The sequence below is a fragment of the Phasianus colchicus genome, chromosome 24 (assembly GCF_987193195.1).
Source record: "Phasianus colchicus chromosome 24, bPhaCol1.hap1.1, whole genome shotgun sequence".
Taxonomy (NCBI): domain Eukaryota; kingdom Metazoa; phylum Chordata; class Aves; order Galliformes; family Phasianidae; genus Phasianus; species Phasianus colchicus.
Genome location: NC_143459.1, coordinates 3,027,560 through 3,051,771, shown reverse-complemented (window position 1 = coordinate 3,051,771; position 24,212 = coordinate 3,027,560). Strand labels below are relative to the sequence as shown.

General features: G+C 59.1%; 2 protein-coding genes across 8 annotated transcripts in view; both read right to left on the bottom strand.

Annotated features, from left to right (window-relative positions):
- PHACTR4 (phosphatase and actin regulator 4) overlaps positions 1 to 11,745 on the bottom strand; it is a 41,711-nt gene extending 29,966 nt beyond the window's left edge. Inside the window, exons 1-3 of one of the 6 annotated variants that reach the window (XM_090124196.1) lie at positions 11,645 to 11,745; positions 2,469 to 2,515; positions 864 to 934 (exon numbers count right to left, since the gene is read on the bottom strand). Coding sequence is in view for 3 of the 6 variants with exons in the window: in XM_090124193.1 (XP_089980319.1) it covers positions 2,469 to 2,515; positions 6,122 to 6,267 (193 nt within the window). In the remaining 3 variants the exon portion in view is untranslated. Of the gene's footprint in view, positions 1 to 863; positions 935 to 2,468; positions 2,516 to 6,121; positions 7,027 to 11,350; positions 11,425 to 11,644 lie in introns of those variants that run through there. The other 5 variants (XM_090124198.1, XM_090124197.1, XM_090124200.1 and 2 more) reach the window with 5 other exon arrangements.
- A 2,804-nt stretch (positions 11,746 to 14,549) lies between these two features.
- Positions 14,550 to 22,337, bottom strand: SESN2 (sestrin 2). Of its 2 annotated transcripts, XM_031594997.2 has the most exons (10): positions 22,130 to 22,337; positions 19,859 to 19,924; positions 18,105 to 18,302; positions 17,706 to 17,888; positions 17,245 to 17,454; positions 16,911 to 17,061; positions 16,697 to 16,812; positions 16,369 to 16,559; positions 16,082 to 16,226; positions 14,550 to 15,972 (listed from the first exon to the last, which is right to left on the bottom strand). In XM_031594997.2, exons 1-10 carry the CDS (start codon positions 22,205 to 22,207, stop codon positions 15,886 to 15,888), a joined length of 1,425 nt encoding a protein of 474 aa, XP_031450857.1. In that variant the 5' UTR covers positions 22,208 to 22,337; the 3' UTR covers positions 14,550 to 15,885. The 2 variants fall into 2 exon arrangements, with proteins under 2 accessions (XP_031450857.1, XP_089980060.1); XM_090123934.1 differs by lacking the exons at positions 19,859 to 19,924; positions 22,130 to 22,337 and adding an exon at positions 19,376 to 19,731.
- Between the last annotated feature and the right edge of the window lie 1,875 nt (positions 22,338 to 24,212).

Genomic DNA, 24,212 nt, shown 5'->3' with positions numbered 1-24,212 from the left:
GCAACAGGAGGATCTGAACGGGGTGAGATGCTGCAGTGCCATTTCCCTTCAGCAGATAGCTGTGTAGGTGGGACCCTGGGATGAAGGGAAGCTCAGCCCTGCACCACGTGTGTATTTAGAACCCAAGTGTTGCTCTCACCACCTCCATCCTCACGCCGATGGCTCAGCTCGGGCAGTGCTCAGCTTCACACAGACCCCAAATCACTGCCAGCTCACAGTGCCATCGCACAGCACAGCCTGCTGTTAAATAACACGACTTTGCTCCATCCATCCACCCCAGAGAACAGCAGCCATCCCACGCTGCTGTGGCTGCAACGCACGCACGTCCGGATCACCACGGAGCAGCTGTAACCACCTACAGACACTCACTCAGGGCCACAGCCCAAAAAGTTCCTGGATGCTCTTCTCTGTACTTGGAAAAATAACCCAGGGTAGACTCGAGAGCAAATTTGAAGCTGCATACCTGCTCTGAAATGTGCACCAACAAGCTTGAAGCCTCCCTGTAGCCGCACGGAGACCGTGCTTCCACCAGCCCTGGGGGGCGAGCACGAATTGAAGTCTGAAGACAACAGCACGCTTCATTTTTAATTAGCTGGGGCATCCAGCCAAGAGGAGCTCCCCCACCCACTGTGGCCAGCGAAGCCTGACAGCTAAAAAGGATTTCTGCTCGACTGTGCAGTCCCAGTGGCCATTCGAAGCACACCAGCTCTGAACACGCGCCAATGCGGTTAAAACAAAAGCCAGCCATGCAGCATTGGGAGGGCAGTTAATATACAACCAGGTTAAGGACAGCATCAAAAAGCACCAGGCTCTGCAGGAGCAAAGGGCACGGGCTTCAGCTCCTGCACGCAGCTCTGCCTTACCTCATCTCCAGCCCCAGTGCCCGGAGCAACCCTGGAGTCCTGAGCTTAGCAGCACCTGCAGAATGAGCGTCCTTAAAAGCAAAGTAATTAAAAAAAAAATAGCAATGAGAGACCTATTTGTTTACTCTGCTTTGAGTACGGGGCTTTCAGCTCCCAGCATCAAGGACACAAAGCTTCACGGTCAGCTCTGGGGGCTCTGAGCGTGCAAAGGTTGAGCCCAGGTTCTCCATCCTGAGGTGGAAGCAGTTCTACTTCAGCTGATGTGAGCAGAACGTAAGGCCTCTCACATCCCAGGCCCCAGCACTGCTCCCATCAGCAAACAGAGCTCCTGGCAGCCCGACAGGCTCCAGCACACCGACACGAGGAGCAGGGAGGGATGTGAAGCTTTGTGACACGAACGCAGCCAGCCACGGGCAGCCCCAGCAGAGCCCACAGTGCTGCTCAAAGCCATGAAGGCTGGAGGGATGGAACAACTCGCCCTGCTGCTGCCTGCGCCCCAGGGCCGAGCAGGGAGCTGCCATCTGCACAACCACTGCTCCCACCTCCCCAGGAAGGCTTCATCTGGGATCAGTTTGCCACAAGCAAAAAACTGCAGGGGAAACACCACCGCCAATTAAATGGGCACCTTGCACCAACAATTAGAGGGCACGGCAGCAATGCTTGCCACCAGGATTATAAGCCTGATGTGACTTCAGGAATGTGCACTTGGCTCTCTCCAAGCAGGCCACTGGGTTCCAGCCAAGCAGCTTTGCACGAAGGCGAGACCTGGCACCCTGAGCACACCATGCTGCTGTCACACACACTGCTCCTTGAGCTCAAAGGATGGCATCACCTGATTGCACAGGAAGAGTCTGGAAATCACATTTGTGGTCACAGAGCTGCACAAGGCAGGAGTCATCGGCTGCCACAGTGTGGTCCAAAGATGCCTGTGGACGTGGGCTGCCCACCATGCAAGCCCCATCTCAATGGGGATGGAAAAAAGGGTAATGGAAGGCACTGTTTTTTTCCACGACCCTTTTTGGCACGTGGTTGGAACACTCACTCAAGAACACTGAGTCAAAAAACTGCTAGATTTAGAGAAAACCAAATTCTTGCATTGGTTAAAGCTGAAAGGAAGGAGCGTGCTCGCCTCAGGGCAAGTGGTAAGTAGTGCCTAAAGGAAGAGCTTTAAAGCCAAATTTCAATTAAAAACTTCACATCTTCTGCAAGACAGAGCAGCCCAGGGAAATTAATACAGCAAAATCAGGAGCTTCCAGGAGCTGATTCCTCCTTCTGACTTGTCACTGCCTTGCTCCAATCACACACCAGCTCAATGCTCCTGGCCTCCTCCCTGTTAAGAAAAGGGATGCTGCTTGTTTCCAAGAGCTTGGGATACTCAAGAGCCCAATTCCAGCTTGCAGGGAAGGGAGATTTCAGAAGAGATCCATCGGCTCCAGCCCACACCATTTGTGCAGCAGAGTTGCAGCTGATACAAACCATCTCATTTGCTAATCATCTGCCTCAAATTAAAGACGTGAGGCTCAAAATAACGAGGTTCACTTGCAGTGCTTATCCAAGGAAGAAGGAACAGGCTCACAGCCTGTGGTACAGCATCACAGTACTCACCAGAGCTCTCCTCCATTCCTCCCAACCACTGATGCTCTGAGCAATTCCTACGAAAACAGGAAACAAAAGTGACACACAGATTAGAATTCCAAGTGTGACCCAAGCCCACGTTTAATTTCACTTCTTCACCAGCACAGCACAGCTGTTGTGCAGAGAACACAGAGCACAAATCCTCCCCAAAACACCCAGACAAGAGAGTGGCACCATTCCTCTGAGATGCACACGGTGCTTGGGGAGGAAAAGTGAGACAAAGCAGAGGTGCAGCACTCACAAAGCTTTGGTCCTTCACGTCTGCATCTCCAGCAGGACACCACATGCCTGCTGCAAAGGGAACAATGGAGCAATGAGAGCAGCACGTGCACAGCTCTCACACATGGCAGGGCTGAACGTGCTGGGGAAAGAGGACCACAAGGAGGAACTGGGATCTCAGTAGGAAGCCCAGCTGTTGTCTGGGGAGAGTTCTGCAACGAGGTGTGAGAGGAACTGAGTTTGGGGAAACGGGGACACGCCTGGATTCCAACAGAAACACACTCAGCAGTTTGGAAATGCTCTGCATGGATCAGCCAGGAACAACGCAGGCTGCTCCTGCTGCTGCCAGAACACTGCTGCAGGACTCCCAGATAGGGAGAACTCCCAGATAAAGACATCAGTGCTCAGAGCATGGCTGGGAACCACAGCTTGTAAACAGCTTAGCAAGGGGAAGTGTGATCCGTGAGGACTGTGCACAGCAGGTCACCACCCAGAGCATCCCGTGGTGCTCATTTCAGAGGCAGCTTATCCTGAAGTCACTTGAGAAACACCCCGAGAGCCCCCCCACTTTAATCCACGTAACACACGCGTGTTTCAGAGCTGTGATTTTAGCACATGCGTTCAATAAAATCTGCTCTAAATGCTTCCATGAGCAAGGACACCACGTGCAGAAGCCACAATTAGTGCTCCTTGTTGAGGGGTCTGTATCTCCAGGCACCAACTCAGCACCTGCACACAAACCCCCCCTTAGCAGCAGCCCCACAGCACAGCACGTCTGCAGCCTCACATCTTTTGGGAAAGGGAAGCAGAAGAGAAGCAAAATCAGACACCTCAAAACCTACTTCATCCTTAGCAGAGATGACAGCAGCCCTGCTGCTGCCCAAAGCCACCGGGGAGTTTGGCTTAATTTGCCTTTCAAGGGCATTCCTGCACAGTGCCGAGCTCTGCATGTTACCAGGGCTGTGCTTGTGCCTGGAATACTGATGCAGGCAGCATGCTCAGGGCCAGACAGCAGCTGTGTGCACCAAGATGTGTCACCAGGGGACAGCAAGGCTGGAAGCATCTCCACCCCAACCAGAAGGGATCCCTCCAGCTCAAGGCTAAACCCCAGCACCCAGTTATTAACCTGGTTAGAGCAGAGGGAGCAACATCAGCACTGCTGGTGCTCCCACCAGGATGCCAAAGCAGGCACACACGTCCCTGCCTTGCTGGGAAGGTTCTCAGCAAGGCAGTGGTGATGCAGTGCCAGCTGGGAGCTGCTGATTTGGCAGCTGCTCTGCACTGGACAATGGATAACCTGCCCTGCAGGATGGAACTTACTGCCACCTCCCACTGTCAGATGCTCCATCTTCCCTGCAGCCAGCAGATGTGCAGGCCTGAGAAAACCTGGATGTCACTGCTTTTAGCACAGCACACACTGCAGGTCCATCACACATCCTTGTATGAGCATTCAGATGTGAGATCTCTCTGCACCATGAGCCACGTGCCAGCACTGCCCTGGGATGCTCACAACCCTCTGCTGTGCCACCACCCATCCTCGGCTGCTGCCATCACAGCCTTGGCCCACTGAGTTCAAATGTTGCTTTTTTGTACCTTTTTTCAGCTTTCTGTACCAATCTAAGAATACATCTTTTTCCACTGACCCTGCTCTGATCTCGTGGTGAGGTGACAGCTTTTTTCCAGCTCTGCAGCAGAAATGAGGCACTGCCACGCTGAGTTCTCAGCACTATTCTTGTAGCTCAGAGCCTGCAGCAACCAGACACAACACAGCCCAGCCCTGCACACCTGCCTGGTGCAGCCCTGCAGCAGCACAGGATGGGCTGCAGCCTCCCTCCTCACTCCTGCAGCAGTCAGAAGAATGAGCCAGGTGCACAGCAAGCAGTTGCAAGAGGCACAGTGCGGGCTGGGGGGGACAGGACCTGGTCTTGGTGCTGCTTTCCCCCAGCCCCAGGCTTTGCTGTACCACCTTCATTGCTTTTTCACATCCCCATTTGCAGCAGCCCATGCCTGGAGCACTTGGATGCTCCATAGGCCATCACAGTGCAGCTCATTAGCTGTGCCACTCTGCCCTCATGCAGGTTCTGATCTCAGGCTGCTCATCTCTGCTCCAACACCAAACAGCATCTTTCAAAAGACTGAGGGATGCTTTCAAGTCCAGCCAGAAGCAAAGCAGTGCAGGGCTCGTTTTTATTCCCAGCTGATGTACAGCTGTGACACCCCCAGGTGGGAGTGGGGCATCACCACCTGCACCCCCAGCTGCCCTCTGCCAGCCCAGCTCCTGTCCCCATTCCCAACACGTGCCTGACAGCATGGTGAGGCTCTGCTCTAGCGAGCTAAAAGTGTGCTTTCCTCCCTGCTTTAGGAGAAAATCACACAGAAGAGAGCCAGGATGTCCTTATAATGGTCCCAAACTACACCTGCTGTGTCCCCATAGCAGGGCAGAGGACTGACCCACACCCAGCAGCCCAAGGAACAGAGTCCAGCACTGATGCACACCAGAAGCACCCACAAAATGAAAGAAAACAACTCGAGGCACAGAGCAGCTCCTGAGGGCAGCTCAGAGCTCAGCTGCAGATAAGAGTTTAAACCCCACGAGAGAAACCCCTCTGGGCTGCAGTTGCTGCAGTGTGCTTTGCTCACATCCTTCACTTATCACCGTTCCATCATCATCTGCTGCACTACGGTGGAACTGCCTCCACCCAGGACACAGTTTGCAGCTCTGCAGCTGCTGAGATGGAAGGGCTTTGTGGAAGAAAGGACAAACACAGAAACAGAGCTGCAAATGACAACTGCACATGCAACTTGCACAGCCAACAACCAGGTGGAAGAAATCCTCATAGAGCAGCTAAGGAAACCAGCAGCTCCTCGTTGCAGATACAGCACTTGATAGGGGCTCCCTGAGAAAGCAGCAGTTATCTTTCTGTGCTGTGGCAGCTGCCTGTGGGTGGCACAGCGATCCAACACTGCCAGCATGGAGCTGGGAAACCTTTTAGATTAGAGGAAGACATACATGAGTCACTGCAATGGACTGAATGAGATAACTTGCTTGCAGAGATCAGAGATGAAGCAAAGCAAAAGATGAAAACAATGCCAAGGATTACAGCTGATAGAATTAAAAACAGGATGTTAACGAGGTTCTGGTCATCCATAGAATGAGAACACAGCACTTTATCAACACATAACATCACCAAGATGTGTGTTAATGAAGTGAGATAGCAAAGAGTGTGACTTCATGTTGTCACCCCAACAAACCAACCTGCCCACCCCCCTGTACCCCCAGCAGGCAGCACAGCACCAACACAACCCATAACGTTCCTGAATGAGAACTTCCCCTGGAGAAAAAACCCCAACCCTTTGCTCTTTCCATTGCAGCACACTGATGCTGTGCACACCTCAGACCCAACCTGCACTGCTGGGCCTTCCGTGGGGCTTCAACACAAGCAGATGGCACTGCGAGCTCTGACTTTCTGCTCAGCTCTCCCCCGTTCCACTGCTGTGTCCTTGGCCAGGAGAGCAGCTTTGCTGACCTCCCCCTCCCCCCCCAGCACATCAAAGCTGGTGTTCTGCTTGGCACAGGCAGCCCCCTGATAGGTGCCAGCACCACTTACAGATGTACCCAATCCCCCCCGCCCACAGCGCTGATCCCAGCCAGCAGCACACTGAAAGGCTCCTGGATGTGGCAGCCAACCCCAGCAGGACCCCAAACCACAGCAATAAGAACCAGAAACAAAGGGAAAGCACTGCACTTTTTCAGACTCCGGAGGCAGAGCTGCCTCCTTTGGGAACGCAGGGCTATTTGCTGGGAGCTGTGGCTCTCCATCCCCTGGGAGGGGGCAGAGCTCGGGGCGCTCAGCTGCAGCACTTCCATTGCTCCATCTGCATGTCTGCAACCAAAGGGAACAAAGCAACCACTTCTTCACCTGGCTCCCAGTCACTAAGGCTCCCTGCAGGCTGGGCTAGCTCTGGGCATGGGTTATCTTACTGCAGAAAGAGCAGCAGGGGGCTTTTATCACAGCCTTAACTAACGAGGTCTGTGTCCCTCATGCATGCACAGCAAAGAGCTGCGACAGGAATCAAAGCACCTCCACTTCTCTGCTGCCTTGCAGTACCATCACACTAATAAATCTGTGTGAGCTTTGTGATGCATCCACCTGGGTGAGCCAAAGCAAGGAGCAGCTGCCCATAAGAATTAAGAGGTGAAGAAGAGCCCCATAGCAATACAAGGGACAGCACACAGCCCAAAGCCAGACCCAAGGAACCCCAGATCCTTGCTCAGAAGGAAGCAGAGCCACGGGATCCCTGAGCCCTTCCACAGCCAGCCCAGGGCAGCAGCAGCAGCTGGTTTCAATCCAGTCCAGTTCCTCAATCTGTTGGCCACGTGGCCATGAACAAACACTTGCTCAGTGTATGAGAAGGGAGTGAAGGCACACAGTGCTCCTCCAGCACACGTAGTGCTTGGAGGTGTCGTACAGAGCCCTGCACTGGAGGGAGCACCATCTGCAGCCACACTGGGGTTACCAGTGTAACCCACAGCCTCACCTCTGCCTGAGCTGCTCCAAGATCCCCCAGCATCCCAGATTTGGGTGAGACAGGGCTTCCTTCCTCACGTCTATAGGATGATTTCGGGTCTCTACTTCCAAACTGTTATTCAAACCCCTCCAATGTGCTCAGGAGCAAAACCTGCAGTGTCAACAAACGCCAGCCCAGCACTGTGCACCCCCTGCAGCCTGGCATTCCAGTTCTACCAGTTCCCTCTGCCCCTCGTTGCTCCCATTATTCCCCGAGAACCAACAGCTCTGTGAGCCGTGCCACAGCAAACCACCTGCTCCCTGCACAATTAAAAGCATTTCCAAACTGCAGCTCCCATCAATGGCACAGACAGATGGGCAACGCAGAGCAGCTCTGCTCCCAGCACTGCTTTTGTGCTGCAGGGATGCAGAGCAGAGCACAGCCTGAGCAACAGCTGTGCTGCCAAGGGACCTGCAGCCACCAGAACTGCTCCAGCTCACTCACAGACCAACTAAACTCACAGTCTGCTCAAGCACACGCACTGACTTCTGAGGACAGCCCCTCTCCCCCAACAGAGCACATCCTGCCATCATCTCCTACAGGCACTCACTGCCCTGGACAGTGCAGCAGTGAATCTCAAAATGCAATGATGCACCAACGCTGCTGCAGCTGCTGTGTGGCCTGCCTTGCTTGCACACCCTCCTCCTGCTCCACACTGCACTGCAGGAAGGAAATAACCCTTTTACAAAGGAAGCAATAGCCTGGAGAGCGGGCAATAAAACACTCAAACCCACCTTGTGGGACCTGCAGCCCTGTGGTCTGTGGGCACCTGGGGGCAGGTCTGACTCTCAGCACTGTGCAAGCAGCGCCTGACTGCCCACCTTCCAAACAGACACAATCTGCTGGTGCTGCCAAGGCAGAAAACCAATGCAGGAGGTGATCCCTGCCATGCTTTGCAACATGCACTGAGTGCAACGAGCATCAGGAGCCACGAATCCCCCCTGCTCTGCCTAGCCACCCCTTATTACTTCTGCCCATCCAAATGAGTCTCACCCCACTGAACAGCCCCTCTGGTTGCCCAGGCTCACAAAACCTATAAAACCATCCCACAAAACCCACCTGATCTGCTCAAAAGGCAGAAGGGCACTGAAGGAAGCTACCTGCCATGCAGCTGCTTTGCACACAGCCAAACAGCAATTGCAATGCATCACAGCCCTTTGGTCGGCTCATTCCAGCAGGTCATTCCTGAAGGTAGGGGATACCAATCTGAGGACCTGCACTGTGACAATGGTGCAGAAACAGAGCTTTAGGAGAGCTCACACCATCTCCAAAGCAACTGCAGTGCTATTTGCTTGGCAGGGCAGCCACCTCGAGGTACTGACACTGCTCTCCAGCACTCATGTGGTGCTCTGAGGTCAGGCTGTGCTCTGACAGGGTGTGAGAGCAAGAAGACAGGAGGCTGGAAAGGCACGGAGCTGCTGTGCTATCTCCTTCATGCAAATCAAACCCCTCACTGCTGGCATGGAGATGGGAGGTTCTGATGGTTGCTGCGAAGGTCACCTTGGGAGCAGCAAACAGGAGGGGTTGCAGCGAGGTGGGGTTTGAAGCAGCCTTGCTGTGGCCAACAGAAGGGGCTGCGTGAAGGCAAAACCCACCAGGGTGAGCAGCAGGGAGAGCTGGAAGGACACAGCACCATCCATCCATGTGTGATCACACAGCTCTGCTGTCCTACCTGGCAATGGGAAGGCAGGGAGCTCACACCCACGTGAGGAATCCTGCTCCTTAGATAAGCAGGGCAGTAAAACAAGCAAACAGCCCTCACGCTCGTGCTGAGCTGCCACAAACGCAGCAGCCCCACTGCCAGCAGCTCCCTGCAGGAATAGCTGGTGTATAAAACTGATCCATGTAACCACAGGCATTGGATGCTGGAGGTGCTGCACTCCTTCCTCCTGCTTTCCTGACCCGATGTGCTCACATCGCTCCCTCCCCACCTCACAGGCAGGTGGCCATGCACAGAGTTTGCCAAACCAGGCACCTCTCTCCATCATCAGAAAAGAAAACAGCCCAGTATTTATAAGACAAGTGAAATGGAACAAGAACAGCAGCCAAAACCATTGCTGGTGATGCTGGGTGCCAGGCTCAGTTAGCAGCTGTGAGTTTCCCCATGTCACCCCTCCATCCTCACTGCATGCTGAACAGGTGACCAAAAATCAGATGGCCTCGAGTCATGGATAACTGCTGAACTGCTGGAAAACAGCACAAGCCCAGACAGCCTGACAGCACTCATCTGACAGCTCCACCCCAAAGGTGGAGATTGCTCTGAGATGGTGCAGCTGAGCTGAGAAATGGCCTTTAAAGAAGCCTGCAATCTCATCAGTGCCTTTTGGGGTTGGTTTTGGCTTTTTCTTGGTTGATAATTAAAGGGCTGCACGTTCAAAATGGATTTGGAATAGAAGGTTAAATCAATCAGTAAGCCTGTGACCTCGCTCAGCCTGGAGCAGGATGCTCTCAGTGCCAAATAGATGAAGCCCACAGATGTGCCACTTCTCTCCTGCCTCTAATCAGAGATCTAAGGGACAACGACTCAGCTTCTCATTAGTCCTCTTCTGGCATCATGCAAGCACCATCCAGGGGAAGAAACCCTGGTGGAATAACAGGCCAGCAGGAAATGACACCGTGCAACAGATGGACCACACTTAACATCCCAGCAGCAACACAGCAACCTCATAATGCACTCAGCCCAGCCCTCCTTTCACTGATGACTATTTCCCCTCAGTCCCCACAGCACAAAGGCAGCTGGAATCTCACAGCTCTGTCACTTTGCCACCAGCAGTGCTGCTGTGGTGCATCAGTTCATGGTCTGAACTTCACTGTGCAGCAGCTCCAGGCTGCTCTGCCATCAGCACACTGCAAGAACAGAAGGACTGAGTTAATCTGCTTTCTCTCCTCCTCCAATGGATTGGGAAAAGCAGATCCTATCTCCAGGACACCCGTTTGGACTGCCTTCCATTTTCTTACCTCTGCCACAGCCACTTTACTTTTCACACAACCAATCCAGAATCATAGAGCAGCCCGGGTTGGAAGGGACCTCAAGGACCACGAACCTCCAACCCCCCTGCCACACGCAGGGCCACCAAACTCCACATTTCACACCAGCCCAGGCTGCCCAGGGCCCCATCCAACCTGGCCTTGAACACCTCCAGGGATGGATGAGCATCCACAGCCTCTCTGGGCAGCTGTTCCAGTACCTCACCACTCATAGCAAAGAACTTCCCCCTGACATCCAACCTCAATCTCCCCTCCCTCAACTTCAAACCATTTCCCCTTGTCCTGCTGTTATCTCCCCTTTCCAAGAGTTGATTCCCCTCCTGTTTATAGGCTCCCTTGAGGCACTGAAAGGCTGCAATGATTCACCCTGCAGCCTTCTTTTCTCCAGGCTGAACAAGCCCAGCTCCCTCAGCCTGTCTTCATAGCGGAGGTGCTGCAGCCCTCGATCACCCATTCAAGCCTCCCTCTGGAGGTCATCATCCCTCCCACCCCTTCCCAGTGAATAAATGCAACCAGGGATGTGCAGCTGCAGTTGGAGGGCTGATAACTGGGGCAGCAGCAGAGCAGCACCTTCACACTGTTGATGCCTTCCTGCACCCCCGCACGGCCACCACCACCCCGATGGCTGTCAGCGTGAGACAGCAGCACCAGCACAGCTCCCACCACAATTTACTCCCAGCCCCAACACCAGACTCGGGTTTTGTTGAGCACCACCTAACAGAGCCACCTCAACAGCACCAAACGCAGCAGAACCCGATGGAAACAGGAGCTGCATGCAGGCACAGCCCCGCCCGGACAGACGATGCTCTGTAGCAGTGCAGGAGTGCAGCTCAGCACCCAGCAGAGCCCCTGGGACGCGGTGACACAGAGCCCCGCCGCCGGGCACCCGCACGCCTCAATTCCGGCCGGATGGGCAGCTTTCATCCCCTGCGTTACAACGGGGGGATGCTGAGCGTTAAACCAAACCGGCGCACCGACAAAATCCCACCCCCAGCGGCCCCGCCGCCCCCCTCTCTGCTCTCCCACCGCTCGGAAAAGGAACCCGAGCTCCGCAGAGCCGCGGCTTTGGCTCTCACCGACAACGTGAGGCAGCTCAGAGTCAACCAAAGGGCACGGAGCGGCCCGGGGAGCGCGGCCCCACACAAAGGCCGAGCGGACGGGAGGAGCCGGCGGACAAAGCGAACCGAGAGCCGAGCGCGGGGGGGGGACGGAGCGGAGCGGAGCGGCCCCGGGGGCGGAGGGGCGCGGCGGGGCCCGGGCACGGAGCTCGGAGCCGCCCTGCGCTTGGCTGCCCCGCAACCCCGCACGGCTCCGCTCCTCGCCCAGCTCCCAGCGCAGCACCGAGCGCAGCGCCGCCCGCCCGCCCTCACCTGCCGCCCGCCGCCGCCTGAGCTCCGCCGCTCCCCAGGGCCGGCCCGACGGAAACCGGGCGGCGCGCGGGGCATGCCGGGAGCTGTAGTCCGCCGGGCGGACAGACCACGCCCCTTCCGGGTTAGACCGCGCCCCTTCCGGGGTCAGAGAGTCCCACCCCCTGCATCAGACCACGCCCTCATCTATGCTAGGCCACGCCCCTGCCACGATCCCAGAACATGGCCCTGTACGAGGCCACGCCCACATTTGTGCTAGGCCACGCCCCCGCTGCGGGACCCAGACCACGCCCCTGCGTGAGACCACGCCCTCAATACATGTTAGGCCACGCCCACCGCGCGGTTAGGCCCCGCCTTCGAGCCAGCTTTAAGCCACGCCCCCACGATTAGGCCACGCCCCCTGCGTGGGGTGAGGGTTGTGGGAAGGGGATGGAAATTGGGGTGGGGGGGAGGTTGGGTTTGAAGTGGGGCTCGTGGAGGGGTTATGGGGTTTGGGTTAAGGGGAGCCGGGGGTTTGGGTGGGGGTGGTTGAGGCCGTGGGTGCTTGGGGGGCTGTGGGGTTTGGGTCAGGGGGTCTGGGGGTGGGAGGTATGGAAGGGGGGTATGGGGTTTGGGGGTTCTAGAGGGATTATGGGGATAGAGTGGGGATAAGGGGAGCTGTGGGGCATTGGGTCAGGGGGTTTGGGAGATGTGGAAGGGGATATGGGGTGTGGGGGGATTCGTGCTGGAATGGGGGGTGAGGGGTCTGTGAGGTTTGGGGGATGGGTTAAAGGGGGTCTGGGCTTTGGAGGTGGATAAGGCGGGCTGTGAGTCTGGGGGGGATGATGAGAGGCGTTGGGAGTGGGTCAGGGGGGTGAGAGCAGTGTTTTGGGGGCTGGGATTTGGGGTTCAGCCGGGATGCTGGGCGACTGTGGGGTTTGGGGGTGGGGAGGCTGTGTGGTTGGGGGGTTGGGGCAGGGGATGGAGGGGGTGCTGTGCCCCACTCGGATCCTCCATCTGCTGCTGCTGCCCCCCCACCTCCCAACCCCTCCGTGCAAAATTTCCCTCGTGTTGCATTCCTTTCCACGGCAGCCTCGTTAATCGCTGCCCTCCGTCTCCCAATGAAGCTCTGGGAGGGGCTTCCGTGGCTTTGCGACGGAGATGCGGGGCAGCTTTGCGGCAGGGCAGGATGCAGCAGCCGGGTTGCAGCATTCAGGGTGCAATGCAACGCTCCGGTTGCAGCAGGGCAGCCTGCAGCTCTGCTGTCCGCCTCCAGCGAGTGTCGCTGCCGGCCCAGCAAAGCCCCGATCCTCCGGGAGCAGCGCTGCCCCATAGCAGCTCAGCGAACCCCCCTCCCCCCCACCCCCCTCCATCACCCCCTGATGCCAACCAGCGATGCTGCGAGCTTTGGGTGCGAAGCTCTCCCTCTGTCCACTGATAGAGCTGATTTTGACCCGTAGGATGCTGACACCCCCCCTCCTTCCCACCTCCTGCTACCCATGGATGCCCCCCCCCTCCCCAAGCTGCACCCTGCTGGGGGCAAAGCTGCTGCTCTGGGCAAAATGCAACAGCAGCACTCGCTGTGCTGTGAATGCAATGCCACACGTGCAGCCCACAGCACCAACCCACCAACACAGCACCCAGCTCTGCTCCCGTCGTTGCACCGCAGTTTTACAGAGCCCTCCCCCATCGGCGCCCATTATTTTCCCATCGCATCGCTGCGTCGGAAGCTCCTTGCATGCACTCCGTGTTAATTGGAGGGCAGTTTTTGCTCGGCCTCTGCTTTCTGCTGCAGGAATAGGGAAATGGGGAGGGGGGAGGAAGGGGTGGGTGCAGCACCGTGTGCATCTCTGTGCGCTCTGACCTTGGGCTGAGGCGCAGGAATTGCTGGGACTCACAGCAAAGCCCTTGGGGTTGCAATAAAGCGGTGCTTGGCAGATGGAGGGGGGAAATTCAGAGGTCAAACCCCAGCATTGCAGGAACGGAAGGGATGTGGATGTGCAACAGGGGGAGAGGGGCAGCGGGGAGGTGGGGTGCAGAGCTGGGACTGCACTGCATAGGAGCTCTGTGCTGGGAGCAATGCGAGATGCAGCAGGGATCTGCAGGGAGAAAAGGGGAGCTCTGGGGTTGGACACAACCAGAGGGAGGTGGGGACATCAGGGTTCAGCTGCAGCCCCATCAGCAAAGACAAACCTGGGGGTGCTGGCTCCCCCCAGCTCGGTGTCACCCCATGGGGTTCCATAGAGAAACGCAGCCCTAAAGCAGCTGTCAGTGTTTGTAGGGCTGGAAAAGCGCCGGGAACTATTTGGGGGCTGTGAGTCAGTGCAGAACAGCGTGGCCCCATACGCAGCCCTGTGCCCCCCCCCCACCCAATTTCCCTCTGCAATCCCCATTCCTGCAGTCTCCACTCCCCCTGGACCCCCATTCCCACAGCCCTACTCCTTCAGGACCCCCATTCCTGCAATCCCAACCCCCCAGGGCCCCCATTCCCACAACCCCACTCCTTCAGGATCCCCATTCCTGCAATCCCAAACCCCCAGGATCCCCATTCCCGCAACCCCACTCCTTCAGGATCCCCATTCCTGCAATCCCAACCCCCCAGGACCCCCATTCCCACAACCCCACTCCCCCGGGACCCCCACCCCTTTGGGATTCCCATTGCTCCCCCCCATTACTGCAGCCTGGTACCCCAGCAGCACGCAGCCCTCCCCATCTCACAGGGCTTCCCCTGCACCCACAGCACCACAGGAGGTGTGCAGCTGCTCAGTGCCCCCCCAGGCTCTTATCTGCAGCTCCCAGGGGCTGCTGTGTGCTGATAAGCACCGGGTGCTGCTGCACGCTGTCCCCTATATCGCAGCATGGGGGGGTTGGAGAACGAAGCTGAGCTCGTGGGGGCAGTTGGGCAAAAGAACGACAACCACCCAATAATAAATAATAATAAAAAAAGAATTTATTTTCTTTTTCCAGATGAGATCCGTAGTGAAGTCCCACTGTCGGCTGGGGGCCCACGTAGGAGCGCATACACTCAACAACCAGAAATAAGTTAAAGTGGAGCTGTGGTGCAGCAGAGCCAAACCCAGGGTGGTGCTGCAGCATTGGGGGGGGGGGCTCCCCATGGCTCCCCCAGCGACCCGCACTGAGGGAAAAGGCACATGGGGGGGGGGTGCCATGGGTACCCCATATCCCAGCACAGCAGTGCTCCGAGGGAACCCCCCCTGGGCAGCATGCTGTGCAATAAAGTGCAGTGAGGGATGGGGGGGGACATCAGGGGACCCTCGTGCTGCAGGATGAGGGCAGCTGAGCCCCCTTCCCAACAGCCCCCCCCCCCAGCATTGACACGCTTTGGAGTGATGGGCAGGGAAAGAAGTGCTGCCCTTCTCTTGGTGCTGAGCCCCACAGCCCCAGAGGGACCTGGGGCAGGGGGGGGGGGGGCAGCAGCAACCCCCCTTGTCCTCAATACAGGCAGGAGAGCAGAGCCAAGAGCACCATGCATGGCATGGGGGGAGTTTGGCACTGGGGGTTGGTTGGCTATGGGGCACCCAGAGGGAGGTGGGCAATGGGGGTATGGAGATACAGAAGGAGGGAGTGAAGCCTCACCTCAGCAGCAGGCAGGGAGAGATGGCACAGGATGTGTGGATGCAACACAGACCCCCCCCTCTTCCCCCCTCCCCAGTGGCACAGAGCAGGCAGGGGGTGCATAGGGGGGAGGCAGGGGGGAAAAAGGCACTGCAGGTGCTGCAGCCCCCACCCCAATCCCTGCCCAGGGCACAGGTTCAAGGCACTTCCAGTCCCCAATTGCAGGGAGCTCAGGCTGAGCCCTGGGGTGGGGGGGGTGCAGAGGGGGACACCGGCACCTCTGTGCCTTCAGCCCCCTCCAGTCCATGTGCAGGAGGACATACCTGAGGGTCAGGATGGGGCTGGGGGGGAAGCACAGCAGCATCATTGCTAACGTCACCCCAGGAAAAGGGGCTCAGCTCCACAGGGCTCCCCCCAAACAAGGCACACAGCAGCCCCACTTCCACCCACCCCACAGGGACACGGGGGGGGGGGGGGGGGGGGAGGGGCACTCAAAGACCCCCCCCATCCCAGCATAAGGGGCACAAATACCCCATTTTCCCCCCCATATCTCTACATCCATAAGGCAGGAGGCAACATCCCAGTCCTCACAATGTCAGCTCCCCCCAGGTCCCAGCCCCCCACCCCCATCCCTCCAGTAGGAGGAGGAGGAGGATGACCGGGGGGGGGGGGGGGGACTGGGGGGGCTGTCAGGTCATGTAGCGTGTGACAGCACGCAGGGCATACAGCAGGGCAGCCTGCAGCCGGGCCTCCAGCAACAGCAGGTTGACGTGGACCTACAGCAGAACAGCGGGGTCAGCACATGGGGTGGGGGGGGGGTCAACCCCAGAACCCCAAAGGAGGGGGGAAAGCGGGAGGGGGCAGGGGGGGGGAGGGGGACAGCACCTTTTCTGAGTGCTTGAAGTGCCTCCAGAACTGTGCATACATCCTCTTGGTGGTCTTTTCTGGGTAGCAAGCCACTGTTTTGATGTACACCTTCAGGCTGCGCTCCAGCAGCTGGTTCACCTCTCCGTAGTCGTAGTCGTCATAGCTGGAGGGGGTGATGGAGAAGGGGGGGGACATCAACCCTGTGCCACAACCCCTCACCCATCGGGGCACCCATTTCCAGACCCACATCCCCTCAGCTGAACCCAGGGGCTGCTGCAGGGTTTGTGGAGCACGCAGGGACGCACCGGATGCCGAAGACGCAGTGCACGTAATTCCAGATGGCGCGGCGCAGCATGGAGGTGTCGACCCCGCAGTGCATGGCAATGGTGTTGTAGGTCAGGTTGTAAACAACCTGGAACTTCTCATCCAGCAGCTGCCCCACGTCGGGGTACAGCCGGTTGATGAGGGAGAAGCCGTGGTCCTCCCAGGTGTAGTCCTGAAGGGAGAGAGCGCACAGGGAAGATGGTCACCCCTCCATCCCCCCTAAACCCCCAGCTACCAACGCTGCTGCTTTGGCTCCAGCCCAGCCCTCAGCCCCCGTGCTGCCCCGTGTTTGGGGTGAGTGGGACCCACCTGAGCACGGAAGGTGGGGGGTGCCTGCTCGCCGCGCCGCGTGAAGTCCTTATAGCCAAACTCGGGGTCCTCCACGAAGCACAGCACGCCGGATTGCAGGGCGTGCTCTGTGACATCTGCAACGTGCAGCTGTGAGCACCACCGGGATGGGGCCGCCCCGCAGCCCAGCAATAGGGCCAGCATCCCCTGCTGGGATCCCTCCCCCTCCTCCTACCCGATGGGGCCACCAGCAAACTCTCTGTCTTCTCCATCTCAAAGCGCGTGGCCATCTCCTCCTGCGTGACGCCCTCCTCCTCCCTCTGGCTGTCCCGCAGCAGCTGCATCCTCTCCATCAGTGCCTCCACCTCACGCACAGCATCCCTACCCTGGGGGAAGCAGAGGGGCAGGCTCAGTGCCACTGGGGGGCTGCAAACACTGTGCCCTCCCCCCCCCCAAAAACCTTTGTACAAGGGGCCGGCCTGCTCCCCATCCCTTGGGGTTTATGGGGGAAGACCCCAGCAGGATGGCACCACCCTGAATTGTGGGAATCCCCCCCCCACACCTCTTACCCCTGAGCACCCCGTGCTGTCCTCAGCTGTGGGGCTGCTGTCGCTGTGGGGTGAGGGGGGTCTGCAGCCGTGCCCCCCATCCTGCCCTGCCTCGGGGTTGATGCCGCAGCCGAACACGAAGGAGGCAAGAGAGTGGTAATGGGTGAGCAGCACCAGCGCCTGCACCAGCTCTGCCAGCGACCAGCTGTGCTCCCCTGTCTTCAGCAGCGCCTGGGGGGGGGGAGGTGGGGGAGACAACCAGGGTCAGGCTTTGTGCCCTCACATCCCACGGTGGAGGTGGGATGGAATTCGGGACGCTTCCCCCTACAAACACCACGTGCTCCCAGCCACCACCCCTTCCTCACCCACCCACCCGACTTACAGCCCTGAAAGGGTTAAACCCAAAGAGCAACGTGACCCCCCCCAGGACCACCAACTCCCCCCTCCTTCCCACAATATGACTGCATTTTGGGGTCTCCCACCTCGATGTGCTCCTTGGTGATGAGCCAGGGGCGGTGTGCCAGCAGCTTGTTGATCTCGTTCAGGTTCCTGAGCTTCTGGGGGGCACAGTGCAGCCCCTGCAGCCACGCCGGGTTGCCCCCCGCCTGCAGGAACTCCCCCATGTGCAGCCCCACCAGGTAGGTGCACTGGTGCCGGGCTGCTGCCTGCAGGGACAGCAGGATGATCAGCCCCAACCCCAATGCGAGCCTTTGGAGAAGCCACACAGGGACCCCACCACCACCCAGAGGGGTTTCCCTGGTGACAAAGCTCAGACACAGGGGGGGGAAAGCTCTACATCTCTGGCTGTAAAGGAAGCTGGGAAGCCCCAAAAGTGGCTTTTGAGGGATGGCATCGCCTGCAGCTGGGGGTCCCACGCTCACCATGATGGCGATGTAGTGACGTTTGTGGTAGGGGAGGGGTCCGTCCATGCGCAGCAGGAGGTACTGAGTCTTCCAGAAGCTGCTCAGGTACTGGGGGTGCAGCCCCATCACCATCGTGATGTTGTCCACGCGGCCGGCAGAGACGAAGGCTTCGATCAGCAGCTGCCGCCGACTGCTCTCAATGCCCTCCTGCAGGATCTGGATCCCCCAGGCCCCATTTAGGGCTGCTGCTTCCCCCAAAGAATGCCCCCCCCCTCCCTCCCTCCAATATAAGACCACTCACCCCAAAGGATGTTCCCTCCATCCCCCATATAGGGACACTCACCCCCAAAGATCCCCTCCAGCCCCCATTTAAAGCCCCTCACCCTAAAGGATGCTCCCCCCAAGCCCCCATTTAAGGTTGCTTCCCCCAAAGGATGCCCCCTCCCCCCAGCCCCCATATAGGGCCACTCACCCCAAAAGATGTTCCCTCCCAGCCCCCATTTAAACCCCTCACCCCAAAGAACAACCTCTAGCCCCTATATAGGGCTGCTCACCCCAAAAGATGCCCCCCCAGCCCCCATATAGGGCCACTCACCCCAAAGGATGCCCTCCAGCCCCCATTTAAAGCTCCTCACCCCAAAGAACACCCTCTAGCCCCTATATAGGGCTGCTCACCCCAAAAGATTCCCTCCAGCCCCCATTTAGAGACACTCACCCCAGAAGATGCCCCCCCCAGCCCCCATTCAAAGCCCCTCACTCCAAAGGATGCCCCCCCCCAACCCCCATATAGGGCCACTCACCCCAAAGGATGCCCTTCAGCCCCCATTTAGAGACACTCACCCCAAAATATGCCCCCCCCCAGCCCCCATTCAAAGCCCCTCACCCCAAAGGATGCCCCCCCCAGCCCCCATATAGGGCCACTCACCCCAAAGGATGCCCTTCAACCCCCATTTAAAGCCCCTCACCCCAAAGGACACCCCGCAGCCCCAATATAGGGCTGCTCACCCCAAAAGATTCCCTCCAGCCCCCATATCAGGCCACTCACCCCAAAAGACACCCCTCAGCCCACACAGGGCCACTCACCCCAAAGGATGCCCTCCAGCCCCCATTTAAACCCCTCACCCCAAAAGATTCCCTCCAGCCCCCATTTAGAGACACTCACCCCAAAATATGCCCCCCCCCAGCCCCCATTCAAAGCCCCTCACCCCAAAGGATGCCCCCCCCAGCCCCCATATAGAGACACTCACCCCAAAATATCCCCACCCCAACCCCCATATAGGGCTGCTCACCCCAAAGGCTGCGCCCAGCCGCCCGCCTGCTGCCCTGAACGGACACCTCCGGCCATTCCCACCACCTGACCCCCCACCCCCATGGGGTGAGCTGGGTTCGGGGGACCCCATGCCAGCCCCACGCAGCCCCTCTCAGCACCGGGTTGTTTATGCAGTGGGGAGGAGCCGACGCTCAGCCTCCCCCCCCCCCGGCAGGGTGACGAAAGCACAGCCCTATCTCTGCCCGAGGAGGAACCATCTGTGTGTCGGCACCCCGTGCTGCGATAGGGCTGCGGGGATCCCAGCTTTGGGGTGGGAGGAGGGCACAGCCCCAATAGCACACAGGGAAGCACCGTTTGGGCGAGCAGCGACGCTCCAGCCCCGCATCCCACCCCTCTCTAAGCCAGGTATCACCACTAAGAGCCCCCACCCCAATAGGGCCGCGTCCCCATCACCCATACGGGATGCCCCCCCTGCTGGCAGCGATGCCCTTTCCCCTCTTACCTCCTCTGCAGGGATGAAGGCGCTGGGTCCCCTCCCCAGCTGCGGGGGCACCGCGATCCCTCTGTCCTATAGGGAGGAAAGGGCAGCGGTGTCAGCCAGCCCTGGCAGTGCTGGAATGGGGGGGGTGACGTGGGGTTGTCACCGGATGGGTGACTCAGGGTCGGATCCCCCCCCCCGCAGCCGTGGCCATCACTGATGGGTGTTGCATCAGGCTGATGAAATCACAGCTGGGTGTTGCTGGGAGGTGTGACAGCAGGACGGGGCCAGGAAGAGCTGCAGGCTGCACGGCCATGTGTGCACCATCGGGTGCCTCAATGGGGAAAAGCAAAATTCAGAGCCTGGGGGGGCTGTGGGGGTGCTGGCTGTGTCACGTCACCCCACATCCATGCCCACCTGCGCTGTGGGACTGGGAATCCCACACCCTCCTGTGGGTTCGCAGTGCTGGAACACAGGGATGCAGCAGAGTCTGAACCCCCCCATGCAGCCCCACACTGCTGGGCTGCCCCCACAGCCCCCATCCCATTTTTGAACCGGTGGCAGAGGTGCACAGCGCTGCTGCTGCATGAGGGGGAGCACACCCAGCAATCCCCCAGTGCACTCTGTCAGTGGGGCAGCAGTGGGACAGCGGGACCAGCAATAGGGTCAGGCTGTGCTCCACCACCTCTGCAGGGACTCCTGCAAGCAGAGGACGCAGTGGGATTCCTCACACAACAGATCCACACCTCGTGGGGCTGAGAAGGGTGGGATGCAGCCCATACAGAGATCCCACATCCCCTGCCCTGAATGGGATCCCTGCAGCATCGATCAGAGCGAGCGCCTCTCCCAGCTCTCCAAAACCACCCTAAAAGCACAGCTGTGCTCCTTCAGCCCACTGGCACAAAGCTCTGCCCCACGCCTGCGCCCCACACGCCTGCAGCCCTACACCTCCCCAGCAGCAGCACATCCACCTGCAGGACCCGGGACGTGGCACAGCAGCACCCAGGGCTCACCAGCAGCGTCACGGCGCCGCTGTGCCAGCTGTCCCCATAGCACTGCAGGGAGGCAGGGGGGCACAGCACCCATCCCAAATAGGATGATGGGATGGGATTGGGGGGGGTGACACGAGGTGGCCAGGTGGCAGCTGTCAGTGCAGCCACGCGCTCCCGGCGTGATGGGCAGGGTGTCACCATGGGGCAGCACAGCCCCACATCCCACAGCCCCAAGTGCGTGGGGCACTCCTGCCCTGAGTCACGGCGGAAGCAACACGGGGTGACAGAAGGGTGACAGCGAGGTGACAGCAGAGCCAGGCTCGTGCCATTAGTGCTGAGCACCGCTCTGACTCACAGCAGCCAAACCGGTGGTGAAGGAGCAGCTCAGCGGGCCGGCGAGCAACGGAGAAACCCCATAAAACAAAGCTGCAACCCCCCGAAAGCAGCCGGGGCTGAGCACAGCTCTCCCTGCTGTGACAGCTCAGGGTGACCTTTGGAGGTGCATTTTAATCATTGCTGTAATGTTTTGCTGCGTGAAGCAATCCTGAGCTTAACCCCTGCCGTGCTGCTGTGGGGCAGCACTGCGTTCTTCAGGGGGGGGAAACTGAGGCACGGCGGTGATGTGCTGAGCTGCAGCAGCCCCAAAGTGCACAGCCAGGCTGCGGGGGGAAGCAAGGGGGGGGCAGGGGAGGCTCAGCCCCAAATGGAACACCCATGGGAAGGATGGAATGCCCACAGAGCAGTGCCAAGCATTGCCCCGTGCTGCTGCCAGGGCTCGGTCAGGTGTTGGAAAAATCGCTCCTGATAAGGAGAGGTTAAACAAACAGCCTGCAGAGACCCTCTGAAAACCATCCCACGTCTCCGGGTTGGGGGCTCGGCGCAGCCCCGCTGATTGCTGCCCTCACCTACAGACAGAGGCAACTCCCAAACGCGGGGAGATGCAGCAGGACGGCCCCGCAAACTGCGTGGACACCCCAGGACTCCCAGTGCAAACGGCCCTGAGTTCCGTGGGACCTTTCCCAGCCCTTCGAGCGGCCCCAAACCTCACGTGGGACCTGGCGGGCTGCTGCCCTACACCTGTATGGTGACCCAGACCCACCGGGATGGGGATCGAGAGCCGTGGGGACTCAACTGGGGGTCGCACCGCCCCGCTGCCCCACGCAGCCCCGGCACAGCGGAGCACCCGCACACAGCCCGGCACCGGGGCGATGCAAAGAGACGCACAGTGGGCGGGGATCCCAAACCCCAAAACTGCGCACGGCCCCGCGGGTCGGGCAGTGGGGCGGCGGCGCTCCTTCCTTACCTCCTCGCCCCGCAGAGCCCCGCATCCCAAACGCTCCTCCAGCCCCGGAGGGCAACACTGCGAACCGGCCACCAGCATGACGCCGCAACGGGGACACCGTGAGGGCGCCTACGGAGCGCTCATAGCCACAACACCGCGAGCCGGGGCCGCTTTTTGGGGCCGCAGCGCTTTTTGGGGCCGCAGCGCTTCTTAGGGCCGTGGGACCCGGAGCGCTCTTTCATAGAGGGTGTGAATGGGCGCCGGCCACGCCCCCTCCCGTCGTCTCCACCAATGGCGTTGCGGGGGCGTGATCGACGCTTGCCCGCCCGCCAATCAGCGATAGGCGCGCGGGGCATGCTGGGAGCTGTAGTTTGTTTTGCTCCTCTCGCAGCCCCTTCCCCTCCCATCCCCCAGCCGAGCAGGAGGGCACGGAACGGCTGGGATGCGGCGAGGAGCTGCGGGACGAGCCGAAATAATACGAAACTCATTAAGCAAGAAGGACAAAAGAATACGGTATAACGAAAATAATGGTACCGACAGCCCCCCGGCAGCCCCAGACAGAAGCGCTGATAACAATCTGCTGCTCCTCGGCGGCAAAGTCCAGCAAACAGCTCTGGCTGCACAAACAACTCCGGCTTTGCCTGGTAACAGCCTCCTCCTCCTCCTCCTCCCGCTCCTCCAGGCGCTGCCAATTAGCGGCAGGCAGCCCGGCTCGTTGGCGCCCTGCCGGCTTCGGGAGGGGTGAAATGCAGAGCGGGCGGCTGCTCCGCTGCCCCTTTCCTTTCACGGTGCTTTGGGGTCTGCCGACGGCCCCACAAAGGCGTTTGGGGTTTGGAGGTGGGCATCCCTGCGTCTGGCAGCCCCGGTGGTGAGGGGGGAATTTGGGGATCGGATCCTGAGCCGGTTCAGCTCTGCTGGGAGCGGCGGCGACTGCTTGGGATGCGATGTAATTAACGGGCTGAGCAATTAGAGGGCTCTGTGGGGCTGCACGCAGCCCGGGGCGCTCCCAAGCTCTGCCCAATGATGAACACCTGGAGCTGCGGGTGTCCAAAGTCCCCCTTCTTTCCCCAAACTGCTGGGATCCCGACCCTCCCCGTGCTGGAGATCCCTCCGTTCCCAGCCCCAAATCTGCAGGATGGAAGCAAGGAAGGGAACAGAGAGGCTGCAGCCCGAGGTGACCCCACGCTAGAAGCATTTGGGTTTGTCCCATTTTGGAGGGGAGGGGGCTGCCTCTCCTTCCCCCTTCCCCAAAGCCCCGGACACAAACTGGAGCACAGCGGGGCCGTGGGCACACACCAAGCAGGGCCGGCTGTGCTGCCAAGCATTAAACCCAAAAATATCCCCTCTGAGGGCCACGAGGGCTGCACCAGCAGGACGCTGAGCCAGCGCTGGGCTGTGCCCTGCTGCGTGCTGTGCTGCTGTGCACTCACTCAGCAATAAGGAGCTGCACACCGTTCCCCATCTGCTCCCCAGCTCCGGGTCAGGCGACCCCAGCCTTCCCTGCAGCCTCAGCATTTTTCCTGTTCTGTTTGTGCTGCTCCTTCCCACGCAGCAGCCGGTGTGGGCCGGCAGCAGCTTCACACCCTCGAGAGCAGCCTGGCACAGTGAGCTGCCCTGTGGGCACCTCCAGCCCTGGGGGTTTCTCTGGCCCCATCCCATGGGGTCCTGCTCCTCCCCCAGGATCACACTGGCAGCATCCTAGGGATAACACCCACGGGTCCCTCACTGCCCACCCCGTGAGCTGCTGTGGAAAACCCAGGTGGGGTTTTGCCCCGTTTTGAGCTTGCTAGGAAATAAAATGGGATGGTGTGGCATTAGCCCTGTGCTGGCTGATCCTGCTGCATTCGCTGTGCAGAAGCAGCTCGGCTCCTTGTGGTGCTGATTGGAAGCAGGGTGGCAATGAGGAGCAATGTTTTCTCGAGGGGAAAACCCAGCATGGGACTGAACACCCCGCTTCCAGATACACAGCTCACTAATTACACAGGGCCTGAGAATGCCCTAGTTAACAAGATGCTGACTGTACAAGTCTGTTGATTTAGTTTAACAGCATGCTGTAAGAAAGCTAAACAGGAAGGCGAGCCTGATTGCCTCAGATAAGTCAGCT

Coding starts and splice junctions, on each gene's coding strand:
- SESN2 (XM_031594997.2), bottom strand. CDS start 22,207: ATGCTGGTGGCCGGTTCGCAGTGTTGCCCTCCGGGGCTGGAGGAGCGT. Junction 18,303..19,858: donor CCTTCATCCCTGCAGAGGAG/GTAAGAGGGGAA, acceptor TGGGGGATCCAG/ATCCTGCAGGAGGGCATTGA. Junction 16,813..16,910: donor TTTGCTGGTGGCCCCATCGG/GTAGGAGGAGGG, acceptor TGCACGTTGCAG/ATGTCACAGAGCACGCCCTG.